At 40.6% G+C, this 21733-nt stretch overlaps 1 protein-coding gene across 1 annotated transcript in view; it reads right to left on the bottom strand.

Moving 5' to 3' along the window:
• SLC6A1 (solute carrier family 6 member 1) overlaps positions 1-21733 on the bottom strand; it is a 36049-nt gene that overhangs the window by 1448 nt on the left and 12868 nt on the right. The window contains exons 6-13 of the mRNA XM_065408722.1: positions 21106-21240; positions 20880-20983; positions 20376-20500; positions 13025-13137; positions 10495-10626; positions 9723-9825; positions 7858-7958; positions 2566-2733 (exon numbers count right to left, since the gene is read on the bottom strand). Of these exons, the coding sequence (XP_065264794.1) occupies positions 2566-2733; positions 7858-7958; positions 9723-9825; positions 10495-10626; positions 13025-13137; positions 20376-20500; positions 20880-20983; positions 21106-21240 (981 nt within the window). The remainder of the gene's footprint in view (positions 1-2565; positions 2734-7857; positions 7959-9722; positions 9826-10494; positions 10627-13024; positions 13138-20375; positions 20501-20879; positions 20984-21105; positions 21241-21733) is intronic.

The following is a 21733-nucleotide window of genomic DNA, read 5'->3' as shown; positions in this document are numbered from 1 at the left end:
GAGCAATTCATGAGACATCACTAGTCAGCTGTGCTTAGGGTCATCTGTCTTCTTGCCAGGACTGCTGTTTATAAACTGACTTAAGGAATATTCTAGAAAATCTGACATGAATCTGACAAGCTTTGGCTCCTACAGTCATGAAGGGAGGAAATGTATATTCCTGCAATTTTGCTGAAGAAATCTTTCTCTGAAACAAGAATCACAATGTGTAAAGTATGTGCTCAGATAAAATCTATTTGGTGATGATGTTAGATAGTTATGTAATGAAATATGTAACATTTTGCTGTTCTATAGGCATCTGTCTGATGGTCTCAAACAGCTTTAGAAATATTAATGGTATAAGCCTCTCAACATCCCTGTTAAATTGGAAGTGCTGTCATCCCCATTTTATAGATGGGAAAACGAGGCAGAGAGAGATTAAGAATACACTTGCAGAATGAAAAAAAGACCTTTATTCAAGTTGTTTAATTGAAAGATTAAACAATGGTAAAGCATAATTGTATTCAATTGACCTGATTTTGGGGGCAATTTCCCTGCTGCCAGAATAGCACTTTGGGGCACTGGGCAGACAGATATAAATTAAAGCAGCCTCCAGGCTGCTCAACTATGTCAGGGGCCAGAACAGCTCCAAGACTGGGAGAACACAAAAGTGGGCTAAGGCTTCCTTTGCTGCCACCCTTTCCCCCTCAACCCCTATCCTACACCACAGCTTAACCACACCACTGGATCTGGGACAATATGTCTGGGGATACTTTTGGGTGGTCTCAAGATGAATTTCTCTCTCTCAGGTTCAGAGATTCAGGCCAAAAGGGACCATTATGATCACCTAATCTGATTTCGTTCATGGCATAAACGATGAAACCTAACCCAGTGATTTTTGCATCAAGCCCATAACTTTGGATTGAGCTATAGCATATAATTTGGAAAGGTCTCCTCTCAAGTTACAAATCTTCAAGTGACAGAATCCACCACATCCCTAGGTCTTCACTTCCGTCATTTCTGGAGGACTTTGGCAAGATCTTTTAGAGTACAAATAATGATATTGCACAAAGCTTCTCTCCCTCCCCTAGGGAGGGGCCCACTTCAAGAGGCAGAGCTGTCACTCATGTCATGGCCTCGTGTGACATCACTATCCCAGGGAAGTTAGGAGCCTATGTAAGTTTGAGGATCTAGGCCTTTCTAAATACACATTTATGATGTCACCTTCATACATGCTAAAGGAGCCAGGAAGGGTAAAAACCAAACACTTTGCGTTGGCTTATATGTCGCCTTTCAGTGACTTGCTCCAAGACAGCAGGAAGTTTGTGGCAAGCCAGGAACAGATCCCAGACCTCCCGGTGAGGGCTCCTGTGCAGCGTGCACTGGCCTATCCTGCAGCCTTTGCTCATGAGAGTAGTCCCACAAAAATAATAGGGCTACAGCATGTGGACTCCAGTTACACCATGCGGGATGTCCAGTCTCATCAAGAGCAGCGATATAGGCAGGAGTGACCAATTTCCTTGTGGGAATCATTATCTGTATGGACTTCTGGGGGGGTTTATGTTCTTCAGCAGCAGCCAAATCCTTCACGCATTACACAGGGAGATTTTTATTCAACCTCACTGGGAATTTTGCCTAAGGAAGAACTGCAAGATAAGGCAGCAGAGCCCAGATTTTCCAGTCTGCTAAGGCCACTTGGTGCTGTTACGTCAACGGGGCAGGAGGGATGGAGGTGGTGGGCTGGGGGCTTGGTGAAGCTGAGCTCCACTGCTGTAAGTGCCCTTATGCCAGCACCACAAGTTAGAGCAGGATCCTGCTCTACATTGTGCTGAGGGCAGGCAGCCACAACCAACTCTCTGTAGCCCAGAGCAGGTTGGACACAGTGGAGAATTTGGGCCCAGGTCTTCAGTAACAGGGAGGGATAGCTCAGTGGTTTGAGCATTGGCCTGCTAAACCCAGGGTTGTGAGCTCAATCCTTGAGGGGGCCATTTAGGGATCTGGGGCAAAAATCAGTCTGGGGATTGGTCCTGCTTTGAGCAGGGGGTTGGGACTAGATGACCTCCTGAGGTCCCTTCCAACCCTGATATTCTATAATCACAGCCAGAGCCTCAGATGGTGTCAATTTATCTAAAGCCACTAGAGTCAAGGGAGCTATACTGACTTGCTGCTGCGGATCTGGCCCTCAGATCCCTAGAACTACATCAGCCTTATCATTGATCTATTGTGTGTACTATTGTGCTACAGCTGCCTGCTGCCTACTGTGTTAGGAGTAAATTGCACTTATTGGGCTAAAGATCGGCCATTTTGTTTGCCATCCTCGTACTTTGTAGCTGGCAGGCTTCCAGAGCTGACATTGTTATGGTAGCAAGCTATGTTAAGATCTGACGTCTTCAGAAAGACTATATGCTAAACTGAGGACAGGAAGAGTAATCATGGCTTCCACATTCTTCCGTTCACTGCAAAATGACTGAGCTAAGACAACTGATGCCAAGGCAACTAAGCTCACCAATCACATGTCAAGTATCACTGTACGTATAGCTTACAAAGTACAGTATAATCATGCTCACATAAATAAAAAAGCCTTACCTGTTTTAAGGAGCCTTTTAAGGTAAGAAACATGTATGCCATGTAGCCTGGAATCAGCACCATAGACGAGAGAGCCATGAACCAGCCAACTCCTTGGCCCCATTTTGGGAAAACATAACTGCCCATCTTGAGAGGAGTCATTTGCACAGCGCTGAAGATAAACACTCCCTGAAAAAAAATGGAAAAAAATAGTGAGACTTCGCTGTGACCTACATTCATCTCTGTGTCTTTCAAACCACTCTGCTGGACTTACTGGGCTCAATCCTCAGCCTGCCTCCATCCCCATGGAGAGATGAGGAAAGGAAGGTAGGCAAAAAGTGTCCCCTTACTTCCCTGTATGAGCTACCCACATCACCAGACCCTACTTGGGGATGGGGGATAGCAGTCACTGCTGCAAGGTGAAAGAACCTTGGCTCGGCCCTCTCCACCCCACACTCTGTGCCAGCCGGCACAGCTCTGCCACTGCAGAAGGGGAACTGAACTGAGGCAGGGAAACAGCTGGCATGGGTCACTTCTCCCACAGAGCTAGGGGAAAGTAGGAACTGAATTCTGGCTGAGTCCCATTTTTGGCCCTGCCCTGCTCCAGTCCACCCCTGTGAGATGCCAAGAAGCATTAGTTTGAGGAATGGGAGGCATTTAACTGCTTTAGGCTTTTTACTGTAATACCCTGTAAAATGTTAAACAGCGTAACAGTACTAAAATAGATGTGAATCTGTGATGTACATACTGGCTGCATTGGGCCAAAGTTTGACTTGTGATGACTACTAGCTCATGCCAGAAAACCAACAGCCCCCTGTAGCAGGCTGACGCGGAAGTTATCGGTCATTGTTTAGTGTCCCTTCAAAAACCTCCCAGGCAGGCTCCAAAGATGCTCCATGACCAGAGACCATGTTCTGGCCTAGGAGTTCGGCTTTGGTCTACATGTTTTTGTGCATAAACTCCTTGACCTTTTAGCATCCTCAATGCATATGCCCTAGGCAGGTTATCTCTACTCTTAGGAATAGATCCTGGAAGGTATGCATGTGTGGAACTTAACCAGAAGACAGAACAATGCTTTTGCAGTATATATGATGACATAATTTAAGAGAAAGGTGTTCTTCCTTTCAATTTATATTAGGCCTTTTTCAAAGCACTTGCCAGAATTTGGCCTATAGGTTTTTAATTAAACGCACTTGTTAAAAGGACAGAGCATCCTACAATTAAACAGCTTTGGCAGATATTACAGCTGTTGGCCAGGTCAGCCATAACCATTCACTTAGGTCTAAAGCATGGCAGGTAGCATCTTAGCCCCAAAATGAAGGTATACTATGTTGACAAAAACTAACTGAAAAAGAATCATAGCTTTGGGTCAGCTACTCGCTAGTATAAAATTTCATCGCTCCATTTAAGTTGATAGAGCTATAATGATTTATACTCGCTGAGGATCTGGCCACTTATTGAAGCTATAATTGCACATACAAAGAAAACAGGTTAGATTTTCACAAGTATGGCCAAATTTTGGTGTTTGTGCCTGCAGGGAACTGCTCATTCCCTCTTGAAACTGTGTCCCTAGTTCTTTCTTATTTCAGTTGCTGTCTATTGTATGCATTGGATTTAGGGGATAAATATATTGCATGTGATTCTTGTCAAGTTCTTACTCCTGTTCAATTACAAGAACAGAGAGAAGAGATCATGAGTGTGTGTGTCTCAGTTTGGGTGAATCTACCAACTCAAAAATGTTTTGAAAGATGCCATTTCAACATTTTTGCAATAGAAAGTTTGGGGTTTTTCGAGTAGCAATAACTTAGTCTAACTTTCTTTTAATCCTCTGTTTGTTTAAACAGATCAAAATCAAAGCAAAACATGTCAATTGACCTGAACTGAATGCTTTTTTGGTTTAGTGGTTCACAACAGTGAAATTTTGACTCTCCATCCTGATTTGGGATGAGAGAATTTTTGAAATCTCCACTTCTCACTGGACAGGGAAACAGTTTTCAGTCCAGTTCTAGTGGGAGCGCAATCTACTGAAGCTTGAGGCTAAAGTGGAGTTGTTGCAGATTTTTGTCTATATCACAGAGCAAAACATGGAATGGAAGGCCAGCACCTCCACTCACCAGGTACAATAGGACTGACTTTTGTTGGTAAGACAGAGAAAAGTTTTCAATATACTGCATGTGGAATACCATTTGCTTTGTACCACCCCGATGCCATCTTGTACTAAATGGACTTGCACTATCAAGTGATGTCCATCTAATCCCCCATTCATCATGTTGAAAAAATTACCTTTTGATATTTAATGCAGTCATTTTTCTATAAATTCACCAAAACAAAGTCCTTTCTTTCCTAGCATGCTGCAAATGGCTAACGCAGCATACCTCAGGGGCAACCTTGTTAACTGAATCAAGAAAGAAAGCAAAGCTCACTTTGCTCACAAGTTCAACCTTTATTTGCAAAGGCCACACATAGAAAGTTTTGCCAAAGAGGGAAATGTAAGATGGCAGCTTTTAGATCACATTATCATCACCTGTGAACTCAATGTGAACAATGGATTCCCAGAAATAAAGATTTTTACAATAAAAAGCAATTATGCTCCCCTCACTCCTTCCATTGCAATTTATACAGTTTCCCAAACAATGTTTCTTTAATAATTATTTTCAGAGAATTGAGAGGTGGGTCACTGCATTTGGGGAATGGATGAGTGCAAGGAACACTCAAAATACTGTGTCAGTTCTCTTTAGTATTGTTGATCTGTTTGGCTGTGGCCTTCAGCTATTACAAATGATTGCTCATTAATCCTTTAATGAGTAAGGCACCAACTTTAACTGTACACATGCCTTATATATGATTCCAGAATCTGAATGCATGCATCTGTATGTGCGCTGTGTCTTGCACACAACCAAGAGCCAGGTTCTGATTCCCTCACTCATGGTGAGTGGTATCTAAATAATCCTTCTGGTTTCAAATAGGACCACTGGTGAAGTAATGTGTTTTTATTTCAGTGTAAGGATAGCATAATCTGCCTCTGAATATGAAATAAAGAACTTCTTTCTGAATAGGTTGCATCCCATAACCTCTAATTTATACAAGAAAACCAGATGGCAACATGTTTGTAAAACAGGCATGGACTCCAGTAACAAACCATTAGCCTCCCAATTTGTAGAGTTATTTCTCCATCTAGGCCTTTGATCCAGCTTCTATGCACATACAGTCATACACTTTATATTAAAGAATGACATTAACATGATGCTATGCTGAAGCTTAAACTTCTCAGCAGTCAGGAAATCCCATTTATTTGAAAAGTAACTTTAACTTTACCTTTTGTATTTATGCATTATGCAGTTTTCATAACATTGAACATTACATAACATTGAACAACGTGAGCTAGAGGGCTTAAAAGTCCGAATTATATGTTTTTGTAATGAGTATAGTGACTTGTTATGAGCAAGCTAATGAAAAGTCCTTTTGTAAATTGTAAAACTTTCAGATTAATTGTAGTTTTTATAACATAATTGAAATTAAATGTAAATACATTTAAAATTAGTTTAGTGTTTCTCCCTACTAAATATAATATATGATGCAACACAATTAAATTTTTAGCTTTTATTAATATTAGATAATTTTGTTACCATATTGGCCATAACCATAAACAAAATTCATTAATTTGACCAGTAGAAAGGATTTGCTGAACCAGATGAGAAGATTCCATCAAGTCTGCTTTTATCACTGGCTTCAATAGAGTTACTGCAGATTCACATCAGTATAACATCTAGCAAAATTTGGACCATTAACTTCAAATGGGACTTCCTGCATGATTCATGTGAAAATGATGTGACATTTGATTAACTATTTTTGCATCTCTACATATTCAACTCAAATTTTTAAATGTTCAGTAAGATACTTAAGCATGTGTCTGATTTTAAGCAAGAGAGTAATTTCAGTAAAGTCACAAGCTTAACGTCAGATACATGCTTACATACCTTGCTGAAATGGGTCTATGCAGTTATTAGAGATGATCAGAAAATGTTTCCTTCCCTTACCTATGAGAAACATTGATAGAAACAAAATCATTTAATTCAAAACTGTCAGCAGCAATTTTAAACTTTTAATAAAAAAAGAAAACCCCTAACGCTGAAAGCTTCTGTTTTTTTAGCTTTTGGGGTTTCTAATAAAACATTCTTAGGAAAGTGGATACTTTTTGTGGAAATTTTCATTTTCGTCAAAACCCCAATTTTCCATTGACCAACCCTACTGATTATGCCAGGAAAGGTGAAATCATAACTCATATACACACAAGTGGGCAATGTTTCAAGATTTTTCTGCCTTATTTTTGTGGGTTTAAATCTCAATTTTAATACTGCATCAACATTGTCTTTGTGTTGAGTGCCCACAGAGACAATGAGCTTGAAGATGGGAAGGTTGAGAGAGGAACAGAAAAATGGAGGGCTGAGACCCTTCTGATGTAAGGAGACACAGCAATGTTCATTAAATATTTTCTCCTCAATTTAGCCCTCTATTTCCTCCAATTCGGTTAACCGAAACTCTTTCTAGTTAAAGAAAAGCTGCAGTTCCTCTCTCTCTGCTTATTAATCCTGAGAGAAATAAATATGGTTCATGCAGTTAAAGATACAGCTATAGTTCATGTTGCACAGAAACTCGTCTGGATTTGTCAGCAAAGCAGATACCAGCAGTTGATGACTCAATCTGGTGGCACAGTCAACAGAATTCCATGAAGGAAGTGACTCCAGCTTGCAGCACTTACACATTCTGTTGTCTCTATTTGTAACACCTGTGAAGGAATATAGTTTACAGGAAGTGGGCACTTTTGGGGCATTCTAGACCTTGAAACAGGACAGCCTTATGTTTAACTGTACACAGGGCCAGCTCCAGGCACCAATGCAGCAAGCAGGTGCTTGGGGCGGCCAACGGTAAGGGGCGGCACGTCCGGCTCTTCGGTGGCAATTCTGCAGCAAGTCCCTCAGTCCCTCAAGGACCTGCCGCTGAATTGCCGCCGAAGAATGAAATGCTGGAGCCGGCCCTGACTGTACAGGATATACCATACACAATTTGCCATCTCCACCATCAAGCTACTTACCACTTCTGAAAGCATAAACCCTAGAATTCTGCAAGTCATTTGTTTCTTAGACCAATTCCAAAAGATTGGCATTCCAGGGGCCTGATTCTCCTCTCTCTTATATTGGTCTTAACGGTCAGGATTTGTATTAATGTGCTAAGATAGCATGACTATATTCTAGCACATATTGAAGTCATTTATATCCTTCATATCACAGTATAAATAATAATTTTGTTCCTTACTGCCACAATGATAGGAGTAAAGAAAGACCAGCAAAGTTTCCACCAGATGCAGGGTCTGTATCCCACCATCTCCTGGATGTTGTCATAAAATCTGTTAACACCTAGAACATAGAAATAAAAAGAAGAAATGCCAGATGATGAAAGCATAACGGGTCTGAGATAATAAAGACCTTTTAATGCACATTCAGTAATGTGGTCAAGGAGCATTTCTCTCAAAGTCTATGAAAAACTTTGCAGTTAACTGAACAGGAGAAAAAAATGCATGCAAATGGCATGAAAAACAGGACTTTTATACATTGTTCTCATTGCACCACACTGAGAAAGGAGGCTATGTATCAAATCAGTGACGTTGTACCCATTGCTGCCAGCAGTCAATTTAGCTCCAGGAGTATGCTGAAAAGTTCCTTAACATCATTAGATTGCAATGACAACACTATCACTCAGGTTAGCAAAAACTCCTCAAGCTTTGTTAGAATATAAGAGACTTAGTCTGGGATTTTCTAAAGAAGCCTTCATAATCTCAGCCTTAACTAGTAGGAGAGGGAACGAGAGTGTTCTTTAATGCCTTATACAGATGCATTAGTTGCAAACAGCAGTTTTTGTTTACGTGTATGATGTACCACTATTCTGTCATCCTCCAAAAAGTGCAAACCTGCAGATCTGCGTATTGTCCTCATCTGGGATACCTACTGTTACATTTCTTTTTTATTCATATGTTGGATTCATATGGTGTATTGTTCCTTTCCATCCAAATATGGTTTATTCCTATTAAAGACCTCCAAAGCCCATTATAAGCAATGGAAAGTCTCCCACTGACTTCCGTGGGCTTTTGATCAAGCCCACAATGAAAATAAAAATTGCTAAATTGTTTCTGTCTGACACAGAAATGATGATTGTTACCATTCTGTCTTGGACAAGCATAATGAGGCAAATGGTAGTCAGCAAAGCCCTTACGTAAAGATTCACATATGGACATGACCATTTTTGGCGTAAGCATGGAACTGGGGCTCCAACTCAATATCAAACTTGCAAACACCCAGGGCAGAATATGGTATACCAGGGGTCGGCAACATTCGGCACGCGGCTCGCCAGGGTAAGCACCCTAGCGGGCCGGGCCAGTTTATTTACCTGCTGACGCAGCAGGTTTGGCCAATCGCGGCCCCCACTCGCCGCGGTTCGCCGTCCCGGGCCAATGGGGGCGGCGGGAAGTGGCGCGGGCCGAGGGATGTGCTGGCCGTGGCTTCCCGCCGCCCCCATTGGCCTCGGACGGCGAACTGCGGCCAGTGGGGGCCGCGATCGGCCGAACCTGCCGTGTCAGCAGGTAAATAAACTGGCCCGGCCCGCTAGGGTCCTTACCCTGGTGAACCACGTGCCAAACGTTGCCGACCCCTGTGGTATACATTTTGTTGCCTTGCTTGTGCACAGGCAGCAACTTTTTTTCAGCAAGGCTTTTAATCTTCAAAAGAAAAAATATTGGGCCAATCTGTTCTGCATTCCTGTGTATCACTCCAGCAGCGAAGACGCAACTAGAGCTGGATTGGAAGAAAACGTCCTCATTCTAACACAGGATTACAAATAAATATGAAGACACACATGTAACACTTTCCTTCGCACAACTGCTGATATTATTCTCTGGGGTGTTTTAGAGAGGCGTACACCATAGACCAAATTCTACACTAAGATGTGCATAGCCTTCCAGGCCCTCGGGAGGTTGTACTCACGTAAATGAAAGCAAAATCTGCCCCCAAATTTAGGTAAACAGAATACGGAACAAAATGGGTCTTAAGTGAAATTGGCCCATCTTTTTCACAAAACTTATAGTCTCACTACCCCATGCAGCATAAAGAGACGAACACATCACATACCATAGCACCAGGATATAGAGATACACTCAAAGAATACAAGAAACAATAGGCTCATTCCACTTGCAGAGTAGTAGTCAAACAGCTTGAACACATAAATTCCACCCTACGAGATACAAGAAACAAATGACTGAAGTTAGCACATTTCACCTGGTATTTGTTTTGAAGACAGGTTAACATTTCTCATTAATATTTTTGTAGTTATCTATTATTATTATTTTATAATTATTATTTAAAATTGTAGTTTATATAGTAATTTTCTGAAAAGCTATATAATGCTTAAGATTGTATTGATTTCCTTTTAAGAGATCAGTAGTTACCAAGAACTAGAATAATGTTAACTAATTAGTTTGCATATGTAAATTACAAACTCCTGATTGGCTCTGCACTCAGTAATTTTTCTGAACTAATTTGCAACCAGTCAATCATAATAAAAATGTTAATAATAATACTTTTTTTTTTCATAGTGTTGTCATTTAAGGATTTCAAAGATCCTTAGGAACCTTGGAAGAAATTCCCAACTGCGGTAAATCAGCATAGCTCTATTTACTTCAATATGCTAATCTTTGTGTCTTGAGCAAATCTTTAGAGGGTAATGATAGTTTTTGTCGATCTCTACTTTCTGCTCTCTTTAGTAGATTTCCTTATAAATATATTAACCTTATAGCCACAGTGGAAGGTTTTTTCCATTCTTCAGCTTCTTAGTGAACTTGATTGAAACTATAAACATTGTAGGTAAGCTTGCAAAATAAAAATTCCTTTATATAAAACTTACCTGAGTAATATTGGACAGTCCTATCAGATAGGAAATAACGCACACTACAGCAATGAAGATTTCTCTTCGATTGCGTAGTAACCTTGGAAATTCATCCACCAAAGCTGTTATGAATCCTTCCACAGTACAGAACTGCAAGTAGAGTTACAGGTTATACACAACACAATAAAATTGCAGTGTTAGATTTAGAGCAACATTTTCAAAAGCATTCAGCGCTGCCCTCCAGCTGCTCCCATCGAAGTCAATGGAAAATTCAGTAGGTGCAGCCGTAGGCCAATGCTGAACACTTCTGAAAATCCCTTTTACTGGTTATTAAAATCTATGCAAAAAATTATCCTTCTGGCACAACTCTTACAAATTAACATATGTTTCATACGTTCAAGTGTTGTTTCTTTTGTGATGGAAGAAGTGCATACAGCCTAAGCAAACAATTGTACATGTGCTTGATTGGGATTTCTTACATGCAGAACATTAAATAATGCATAAAATCTTGCCAGACTGGGCACCTCAATTGGAAGGTGAAAAACTCAGGGTTGGATCCTCATTTGGTGTATATCACCATAGCTCCATTCAGTCAATGGAATAATGCCAGTCTACACCAGCTGAGGATCTGAAACCCCATAGGGAAACTTAAGAAAAATTACCAATAGAAAGTTATTTCCGTGATGACAACTGAAATCATGCAAGCCTGCTGTATGTGAAGTTACAGTTGTTTTTAGAAGTGAAATCATGACTTAGCCAATATTTGCAGTTCTTCTTATTAATGAAACATTTCATGCACTATAACTGATGGAGGAGTTAGACAGAAAAAAGAAGCAAGCCTGACAGCCTGTGGACATATCTTGTTTGTAATAATATTAGACTATCTTCCTCAGCTGTTACAGTAGCCTAGAGACAAGCTCTCTCAAGAATATTTTTGACCCAATTAATTTCACAGTAGTTCCCCAGAGTGAATGTTGTGGTTTATTGTTTTTCAGTTAACTCCAGGCTTGACGAAGGAAATAGCAAAAATAAGAATCTTTGGTTTCTTTTCATATCTCTTGGCAAAATGCCTTGCTTTTCTTTTTTGTTTTTTAAACACTTCTTGGCAATGGCTGCAATCAATCAGTTTGGCTATCAGAAAAACACAGAAGTTGGTTCTAATTAATTAAAGACTATCACAGTACTAGTCATATGTAAGCAGTCCCGCAGGTTCGCATATGTACTATCAATGCCATATGATTTAGTAATCAAATGGAGAATTGTTATTTGCTAAGGCCCCTTACACTGCAACTGTGTTTATGGATCCCTGCATCTATGATGAACTTCAGAACGGCTTTATACAGGGATTTCATGCTTGTGACCAGTGGCAGAATCATGGTCTACACAGGTATTTTGTAAATTAATGGAATTTAGAGAAAATGAAAATACTATCACTCCTTTGGCAATTAAAATATAAGCCACCTAGTCCCTTTCTGTGCTGGAAATATGTTCTTGAAGCTGTATGAAGTTTTCCATTTTTTTTAAGCACTCTAAGTCCCGAAAAGATTTTCTCCAAAGTGTGATTCTTTAGCATCTTGTTTTTCAGTACGGCAAACTGGCAGAATAGCCGAGCTCTGTACTGACTATTCATTCCCAGGTGAAATTCAAGATTAAGGTTAACATGTATAAAGTCCTTCCTGGTTTAGGCCCCAGTATCTCAGAGACCTGCTTCCTTTCCACACACTACAATGACAACTGTGCTAGGCTGTCTCTCTTCTGTTTGTCCCTCAGGTGCCAGAGACAAGGTTTTTCAGTAGTAGACATTTGCCTCTTGAATTTCCACCTATGGGTTATTCTTCTAATTCTGCAATTTACTACATTTAGAATGAGATGCAACATGGCCTCCTGGTCCACATCTTCTGCTAGTTGTAGGTTCTTGAGTCTCCTTCCACTTGGTTTACTAGCTAGACTTTTCCAGCTATCAGTTTAGCTGTTAAATCAGGTGCTGCAGGGAGCCATAGCGTATATAATTCCTTTGTCAGGAAATATTTGTTGCATCTAAACCTTTAAACTATGTCCAAATATTGCCTCAGTGATGGACACCTCAGAAATGTTTATAATCAACAATATAAAATTGTTAATAATTAAGGAGGAGGCCTTTTTGTTTGCAGAGTACATATCCTGCATACTGTACCTACTTTTGTTGTAGCCGTTGACTCTGAGGTTTGGAACTAGCAGTTCCTGTGGAAAGGAAAGTGGCTCAGTACCAGTTGCTGGCCTTCAGAATATCCCAAACCCTTAGGTCCCCTCCCCCAGCTGTCTACCCCATTGCACTAGAAGTGGTCCTGTACTCAATGATAGCTTACAGTGTGAAATGCACAGAAAGAGATACTGTCTGTTATTAGACAGACAAGGTGAATCACCAATAAAAGATATTTACCTCACTCACCTTGCCTCTCTAATATCCTGGCACCAACATGGCTACAACAACACTGCATACTGTTTGTCATGTCATACATATTACAGAAAATAAAGTATTTTTAAAAGAATCAACAGTAAGCAACATTACCTGGCTGTCAATTCCAAGCATAAGCAACATGGAGAAGAACAGAATTGCCCACAATGGAGAGACAGGTAACTGTGTCACGGCTTCTGGATAAGCTAAAAATGCCAGTCCAGGACCTGGTAACAGAAACAAGATATGGGTTATTAATTGTATATCTTTATTTTAGCTTTGATACAATGCAACAAGATGGTGAAAGTATTTGCACTCTATGGTACTTCTGTTTTTGGTTTGTTTGCCAGTCTGAAGACTAATGAGGTGCAAGTTGGGGTGGGATAGCTATATCAGGGAAATAATAGAGAGAAAATAAACTCTGCTATAGAGAAAAAAGTAAGTGGTACCTCAGGTTCAAATGTTTTAAATTAGAAGTAGTTCAAAATGCTGCTCCTAAAAGGCTGCCTTCGTGAGTTTCGATACTGCAAATATGCTTGCCTCCCTGGGACAGAATTTGCATCATCTTCAGGCTCCTTGTGAACTATCTCTGCCTTTAACCTACACTCAAACAGTTGGTGATAGCTGTAACTACAGCCAGAACAGTCCTTAGGAAATGTGGAGACAGTTCCCCTCTGATATATGCAGAATAGATAAAAGGAATATCAAAGATAACTCTGATAGAGATGCAGATTCACTTTCCAGTATTTTGAATAGGACCATTTGCTATTTCATGGAATGATTCCTATTGCAATATACATTACTCTAACATAAGAAGTGTCTTCTGACAGTGATCAGGGCCAGATGCTTCAGAGAGAATGAACAGAACAGGGCAATTTTGAATGATCCATCCCGTCGTCCAGCACCAGCTTCTGGCAGTTGGAGGTTTAAGGACACCTGGAGCATGAGGTTGCATTCCTGGCCATCTGGATAATAGCCACTGATGGACCTATCCTCCATGAATTTATCTAATTATTGTTTGAACTCAGTTCACAACATCCCCTGGCAACGAGTTTCACAGGATGACTTCGCACTATGTGAAGAAGTACTTCCTTTTGTTAGTTTTAAACCTTCTGCCTATTAATTTCATCTGGTGATGACTAGTTCTTGTGTTATATGAAGGGGTAAGTAGCATTTCCCTATTCACTTTCTCCAAACCATTCATGATTTTATCGACCTCTACCATGTCCCCCCTTAAACGTCACTTTTCTAAGATGAATGGTCGCAGTCTTTTTAATCTCTCTTCGTTTGGAAGGTGTTCCATGCCCCTTCTTATTTTCTTTGCCCTTCTCTGTACCTTTTCCAATTCGAATATATCTTTTTTGAGATGAGGCAACCAGAACTGCACACTGTATTCAAGGTGTGGGCATACCGTGGATTTATATAGTAGCATTATGATATTTTCTGTTTTATTATCTATTCTTTTCCTAATGATTCCTAACATTCCGTTCGCTTTTTTGACTGCTGCTGCACATTGAGCAGATGTATTCAGGGAACTATCCACGATGACTCAAAGATCTCCTTCTTGAGTGGTAACAGCTAATTTAGATCCCACCATTTTGTATGTGTAGTTGTGATTATTGTTTCCAATGTGCATTACTTTGCACTTTTCAGCATTGAATTTCAGCTGCCATTTTGTTGCCCAGTCACCTAGTTTAGGGAGATCCTTCTGTAATATTTTGCTTTCAGCTTTGGACTTAACTATTTTGAGTCATTTTGTGTCAACCGCAAATTTTGCCACGTCACTGGTCACTCCTTTGTCCAGATCATTTATGAATACATAGAACAGCACTGGTCCCAGTATTCATGGTCTTTTTACTATGAAACACAAGGGGTGGAAGGTGAAGGGGGAAATGACCCTTATTAAAAAAGGAAAGAGTGTGTTTTTGTTGTCCTAGCACACTGGGAACTAGCTGTTGGTAGGCTGATGGAGAAACTCATAATAGTCTAAAGTAATCATAGAAATAAAATTGGAGTGCCTCTTCCTAAAGTGGATATCCTACTTATTAACTGTAAATTTAATATAATCTTTATCAGTTTTCACAGAAAATAAGTACATCTGTGATAACTGGCAGGGACATATTGTAGTTTTTGGAACAGCAAAGCAGCAAACAACATTAGATATCTGAATGTTATCATCTTCCAAGATGCTTACCTTCCAATATCCTCATTGCATATACTTTGACCTTTGCTGATCAGCATTATTAAATATGATTGGAATGCCTCCCACATGGCAAAAATCCCAGAAAGAGAAATATGCTCTTGCTTTTGCTGTGTTCATATGCACCAATGAAACAGAGTAGAGGTTGTGATGGTAGTGTCTTTAAAACTCTCTTGCTTCATACTACTTCTTACAAAATGAAATTGGAGCATTTAGAGAAAATGATGTCAGGAATAAATACATCAAGACTCAAAGACCAAATATTTCAGAGTGCAGCTTGCAACCCCGTCAGAAAAGATGTCATGTATTATCAAGCCTACATGTTTAAAAAGAATATTAGAGGTGGGCCCAACCCAATATAGCAGATCTGCATTGCTCCATAATTTTGGGTTGTGGATTCTGAACTAGGATCTGCATCCAAATTTGGGGGTTGGTTCCTATCTCTGGATCAGACCAAAAATCCCAGCTCCAAACACCCTTGAACTAATGCGCATATAATATACAATGTATGAAATCCACATGTGGACCCTAGCTCCTGTCTAATAATAATGATGCCCTACACCTAACAAAAGGGAGCAAACATTATTCACAGCTTAATCCAAACCACACTCTGATTATATATATAAAAAGCAGGATATGAACCACATTTTTCCAGTGTTGCTTCATGAGTTGATAAGCAAAACAGAGTCTGCTTCCAAAATCAAATCCCAACAGGAACATGGAACCGCCAAACCAGATCTGGCTATTGCACAGCATCTGTAGTGTAATTGTCAAGTGAAATATACATAATAGTCCAAAAGCCAGCGCCATAGCAAATGTCATAAGATGCCTTTCCCAATGGATGTAGCCTATCTCCTGTTTGTGAAATCTAGGGAATGCCATCTGGCTGGTATTTTTCATTACTATTTGCATATTCTGTTATACCAACGTCGCTGAGAGAAGTAGCATTGCAGCACTAGACAGAGCAGAGAGTCAGGTGCTCTCGGATTCTACAGAAAGGCTCTTTACAAGAGCAGCTGCTGATAATATTGATTAAAATCGAAGTCCAAAGACATAGTTTCATGATTCTGCATATTACTTTTTCAGAGTCAAGGAGATGTGAAGCTCTGAATATGTGGAAGAAAAAAATATTGACAAAATCCAAAACAAATACCATGTATTAAGTCCTATATCAACATTAGAAGAGTTTGCTTCAAGATTAGAAACCAACACAACTCTCTGAACTAGTCCACTTCTGTCTTAGCTCTCTCTCCACTGTCCAAACATCATTGGGTAAAGCAGTATTTTGGGGGAAAAAACCAAACATAATTATGACACAAAATAAACATTACTAGCCCACTCATGATCTCTTAGCACATTAACTGTGTTTTACTTAACATAGAGTGCTTTTTTGTAAACTGGGTCGAAAGTGGGTTTTTTAAAATTCAGGAAGGTCATTTAATAATTTCCCCATAACTGTACTGCTCTCATAACTATTCTGTAATTGTGGGTCATTCTGATATTTGTCTGGTATTTTAAAAATGTAAGAACCAAACTGTAAAGAGAGAATGACCCACACTGAAAACATTCTCGCTGTTTCTGTTTCCTTTCTGCTCATCTCACATTGTAAGGAAGAGCCCACGAGATCTTGCCAAGAATTGGAGGTGACGGTGGTGGCTGCTGCCCACCTTAGAACCTTTAGCGTAGTATTAATAGGACTCACCTGAGATGTGGGAGACCAAGGTTCAGTTCCCTCTCCAGGCTTTAGAGTGATGCTCACTCTCTCTCTGGCCCAAGGAAAATTTAAGTATTTATCCACAGTGGAACAGCTTCAACAGGAGAGATTGAGGGAGCCCCTCTTAGCACAATGGGCAGAGCACTCACCTGAGAAAAAGACCCCTGTTCAAATCCTCTCGCCGCCTCAGACAGCGGGGGGAATTAAACCTGAGTCTCCCACATCCCAAGACAGTGATCTAACCACTGGGCTAACAGTTATAAGCAGGGTTTGGCCACCACCACCTCTGGCCTGAATTTGAATGGGACCCGATCCAGTAGGCAGTGACTGAGTGTGAGTATTGGATCAGGCCCTGCACATGAGCTAGGCAAACAAATGCCTGTTTTTCCCTGCTCTGTGGATTGCTCTGGGACTTAGACTTGAGACAGGCGACTGGATGCCTAGAGTGAGGCAGCAGTGCAGTTGCCCAAAGGCAGGAGGGAAGTTTTACTTCAAACACATAGGCACCAAGTGAGTTTAGGTACCTACAGTGTTCGGTGGCAGCCTAACAGGACTTTTGTGGACCACAGTAGAGCCGAAAATGGGGACTTAAGTGCCTAAGGACCTTTGTGGATCTGAGCCTCAGGTGCCTCAGAATGCATTTAGAAGCCTAACATTTGGCACCCAGGTTTGGAATTGTTGGCAACTGTTCACAGGTGCCACTGGAAATCTTTATGCAGTCACATAGAAATCAAGTGCACAACTCAAGAAGGTTATTTCTCACACCATTGACTTTCACAGCCATCAAATGGGAACTTTACATGTCCTTACAGGTTTCTGGCTAATTCCTCTGTGCCTATATTCTGCTTAAGACAGTTAATGTTCTTGCAATTCAAGTTCTATTCATAAGAAGACCAGAAGGTATTTTATAATTGGGTTATTCATAATAACATGGTAAGACACACTACTCTGGTGTCCCACAGCCAGTGACTTACAGTTATCAGCATGTTCCTCCATGAGGTTACAGTTGCTGTGTATCTGTATGGATATCTGGCATGGTAACTGAGTTGTGGCAAGCACCAGCTCTAGTAAGCTAAGCTTTTTCACTTGAGGTCAAGCCAGTGAATTTCAAGCAAAATACAGCAGATTCCTGCTAACCAGGAGACCCAGCTTACTGTCCTAATAAAACAATTGTCCTGATAAGGGGCCCAATCCTGCTCCCATTGCTAACAGAAGTTTTGCCATTGACTTGGAGAGGCACAGGGTCATGTCACTAGAAAATAAGTCAGTAAGGAAAAAGTAATGACCGTATTGGAAAGTCGGACAATGAAATAATGAATGAATGAGTAAAAACAGACAAACAGAACAGATTGTCGCTGCATTTCATCTGTATTTATTCTACTTTGGGAACCATCACAGCAAAGGGCTGGTGCGCAGATTTTCACACCTGTTTAACACCCAGTTAAGCACCAGACTGGCTGAACGTGTCCCCATTTGTTAATATTGTCTCCTGTAAGTAGCAGTCCCTGTCATCCATTCTCCTTAGCACAAGCTGGATCCTTAGTAGGTGCCCTAAGAGCTGGGTTTGCGAATAAGTGACTCAGTTAGGCAGTCATCCCGTTCAGTGTTAACTGCTTTAGGGCCCTATACTCAGGGCCAGCTCCAGGCACCAGCGGAGGAAGCGGCACATGCTAAGGGGCGGCATTCCGTCCATTCTTGGGACGGCACAGTCCAGGCGGCTTTTTTTTTTTTTTTTTGCTTTGGCAGTTCGGGCGGTAATCTGAGCAGCTTTTTTTTTTTTTATTCGGGCGGCAAAAATGGTAGAGCTGGCACTGCCTATACTGGACTGCCTTGAGAGACTTGAAACAATTCATATTCATCTCTCTCTCTCTCTGTATGTGTATGTGTGTATAAGGTGCAACTGAGTTAACAAGGAGCTGAAGGGCCTAATAGGGGAAATATTAAATATGTTGATAATCAATCAGTAACAAATTAATCAAGAACCAATAATCAATAGCATTTTTAATTGCAATTACAAGTTCAATAAGTAACATTCCCTCAAGTTCAGATTTGTTCAACAACAACTGACTTGGGATAAGTCAGCTTTGATTGGATGTATTAATCAAACAGTTAGTAAGACAGCACATGCACAGAGAGGCATATAATTAACAAAAGCTGTGGAAGGACTTCCCTGTAGTTTCTCACAGCACGCGTCCAGTCTGCTGATGGTCTTTCTTCCTCATAATTTCTTGGGTGTAATTATGTCCTTGTTACCCTTCATTGTTTATTATTCTGGCCAGGGCTGTTCTGGCTGCGTAGGGCACCCGAAAATTTGGGGCACCCCTGAGTCTTAGTGTCCACCCTCACACTAGTGCCTATCTCTGTTCTGACCCTTCCTGCAGGCTCCCAACACAGCTGGCTGCTGCAGCTTGGTGAGTCTTCCTCCAGAGGGGATATAGTACTTAAAAGTGAAAAAGCCTTCCAGCCTGCCAGACCTATTAGCACAACATTGAAACTGTTAAAGGGCCATTCAAGTGGTAATGAAGCCATTTAACAGGCATTTGCCAACCTCCAGGTATATACTGTCAGTTTCTGAATTTACAGACAAAAACTGTTGTGCATTACTGTAATATTTACTTTACTCAGAACATGTTAGTCTACAGGACCTTAGTTTAAAATTTGCTTTAAAAATATTTAATTAGTGTGTTGCTGAAGATTATAAAATCACATATCTAAAAAATCCTTGTATAGATTTTTAGATGCACAATCTGAGTATTCATCTTTAGCCTTAAATGCTTGGATCTTCAGACATACAGTTTTTTAACTAAATCCTTCAAAAGATCACCCTGATCTAAAATACACATGTGAGCCCGGGCTGCCGTCAGTCATAGGGGCACCAGTTTAATAATACTGCATAGGGCCCCATAAATCCTAAGGACAGCCCTGATTCTGGCCCCTGGCTATTGCCTCTTTTGGTACACAAAGGTTGTGCAAACGTTTGGAACAAAAATGGTGTAACCAGCCTGATTTTGTTGGAAGCTCAGAATTCAGAGTAGGTTTGTGGAAACTTTCTCAATATCACAAGTTTTCTGAGTGAACCTGGGATGATTCATGGTTTAGCTCCAAACCAGGTGGAAACATGGACATTTCAACTAACCTTCACTTTTATTTTTAGTTCATTGAAATCAAACTAAGCAAAAACTCAACAGATGTTTCCAAAGTTCCCTGTTTCATTGCAACTTTCCACCTGTCTCAACACCTGCTAGTTAGTCCTTTCATATGCCCTTTACTGGATAATGTAATCCATTACAAATCTTGGAGTTAGTACATTGTAAAAATACATTTCAAAATAGGTTAAGGATTACTACACAATGAAATTCCATTCTTCATTAGACATCTTTATCTTAACTGCAAAGCAGCATGGGAGGCTTGTGCTCCAGCAAGCCCTAAAACCTTTCTTGGACTATCTTAAGTGTGAACAAATAATTAAATGGAATTATTGGATAAAATATATATTGCTGTAAACAGACTAATGGATGCCACTGAATTGCTTAAAGAAATAGGTTGCCTACCTGATGCTGCAACATCTGCAAGAGACCTCTTTGTGACATTAGCCATGAATCCAACAATGGAGAAGATGACAAAGCCAGCAAACATACTTGTGCATGAATTTATGCAGCACACTATGATGGAATCCCTGAAACAAAGAAAAAGGTGCATTAGACTAATAAATAAAGTAATACTGATTACCTTCCAGTACTTTCTATTATCCTCATTGAGAGGAAGGATGATGGTCTTATGGTTAAGGCACCTGACTGGGGACTCAGCACTTCTGGATTCAATTCTTTGACATACTTTCTCTGTGACCTTGGACAAGTCACATAATTTCTTTGGGCTTCAATTCCCTATTAGTAAAATGGGGATACTACTACTTTGGTCTTTTCTATTTAGATTCTTTGTTCTTAGGATCCAGAAATGTTTCTTGCTACATATTTGTACAGCCCCCAGCACAGTGCGGCCCTGATCTCAGTAGGGATGTCTAAGTCCTACTATAATACATATAACAATACGTTTACCTGTAAACATTGTTGTGGAAAGGGTTGTAACTTCCAAGAGCAATCAGTGAACCAAGACCCAAACCATAGGAGAAAAAAATCTGCGTGGCAGCATCAAGCCAGACCTAATTGCAGAAAGCAAATTTTTTTTACTATGCGTAGATGTACACTTTGATGGCTGCTTAGATACTTTGTTAATGGTGAGCAATTAGAATGGAACTTTGGTTTACAAGAATTAAATGTTTACCTCAGAATCAGAAAGCTTACTGAAGTTAGGAGTGATATAGAATAAAATGCCTTCCTTTGCCCCAGGCAGTGTCACTCCACGGAAGAACAGGATAACCAGCATGACGTATGGATAAGTAGCGGAGAAATATACCACCTAACAGAAAGAAACAAGGAATTGTAAGCATGGAGTTAGAATGGGCTCTTTATATTAACTTTCAATAGCTTTAGCTACTTGCTTCACAAGAATACAGTGATAGGAACCCAGATTTGTTTTTCAATCCGGAATACTGGGCAAGGGTCAAATTTGGTCGGGAAGTGATGGTATACTGCTCTTTATTCCCACATACCAGGTCCAGAATCCTCTACTCACCAAATGTAAATAACACCCCCCTCCAACTGCTCTGCCACCTGCTCTTAGGGCCAGAGGCTGGGGAGAGTTCAGGGTTGCCCCTGAGGCACTGGTTCACACTGCTCTTGTCCTCATTGCTGGCAGTGTGAGCACCAGCACTTCCATGCAGAGCTCAGCCTGGAGGAGAGCACCATATGGCTCTGTTCTTCCCATCCCATGAGCTCTATCCCTGCTAGCAGAGATCTGCTCCTACATCAGGGAGAGGGGAGAGGTGGAAGACATTTGTTGGTGACAGAAT

This window comes from Emys orbicularis, chromosome 7, assembly GCF_028017835.1.
Source record: "Emys orbicularis isolate rEmyOrb1 chromosome 7, rEmyOrb1.hap1, whole genome shotgun sequence".
NCBI lineage: Eukaryota > Metazoa > Chordata > Testudines > Emydidae > Emys > Emys orbicularis.
This window is presented reverse-complemented; position numbering and strand designations above follow the sequence as displayed.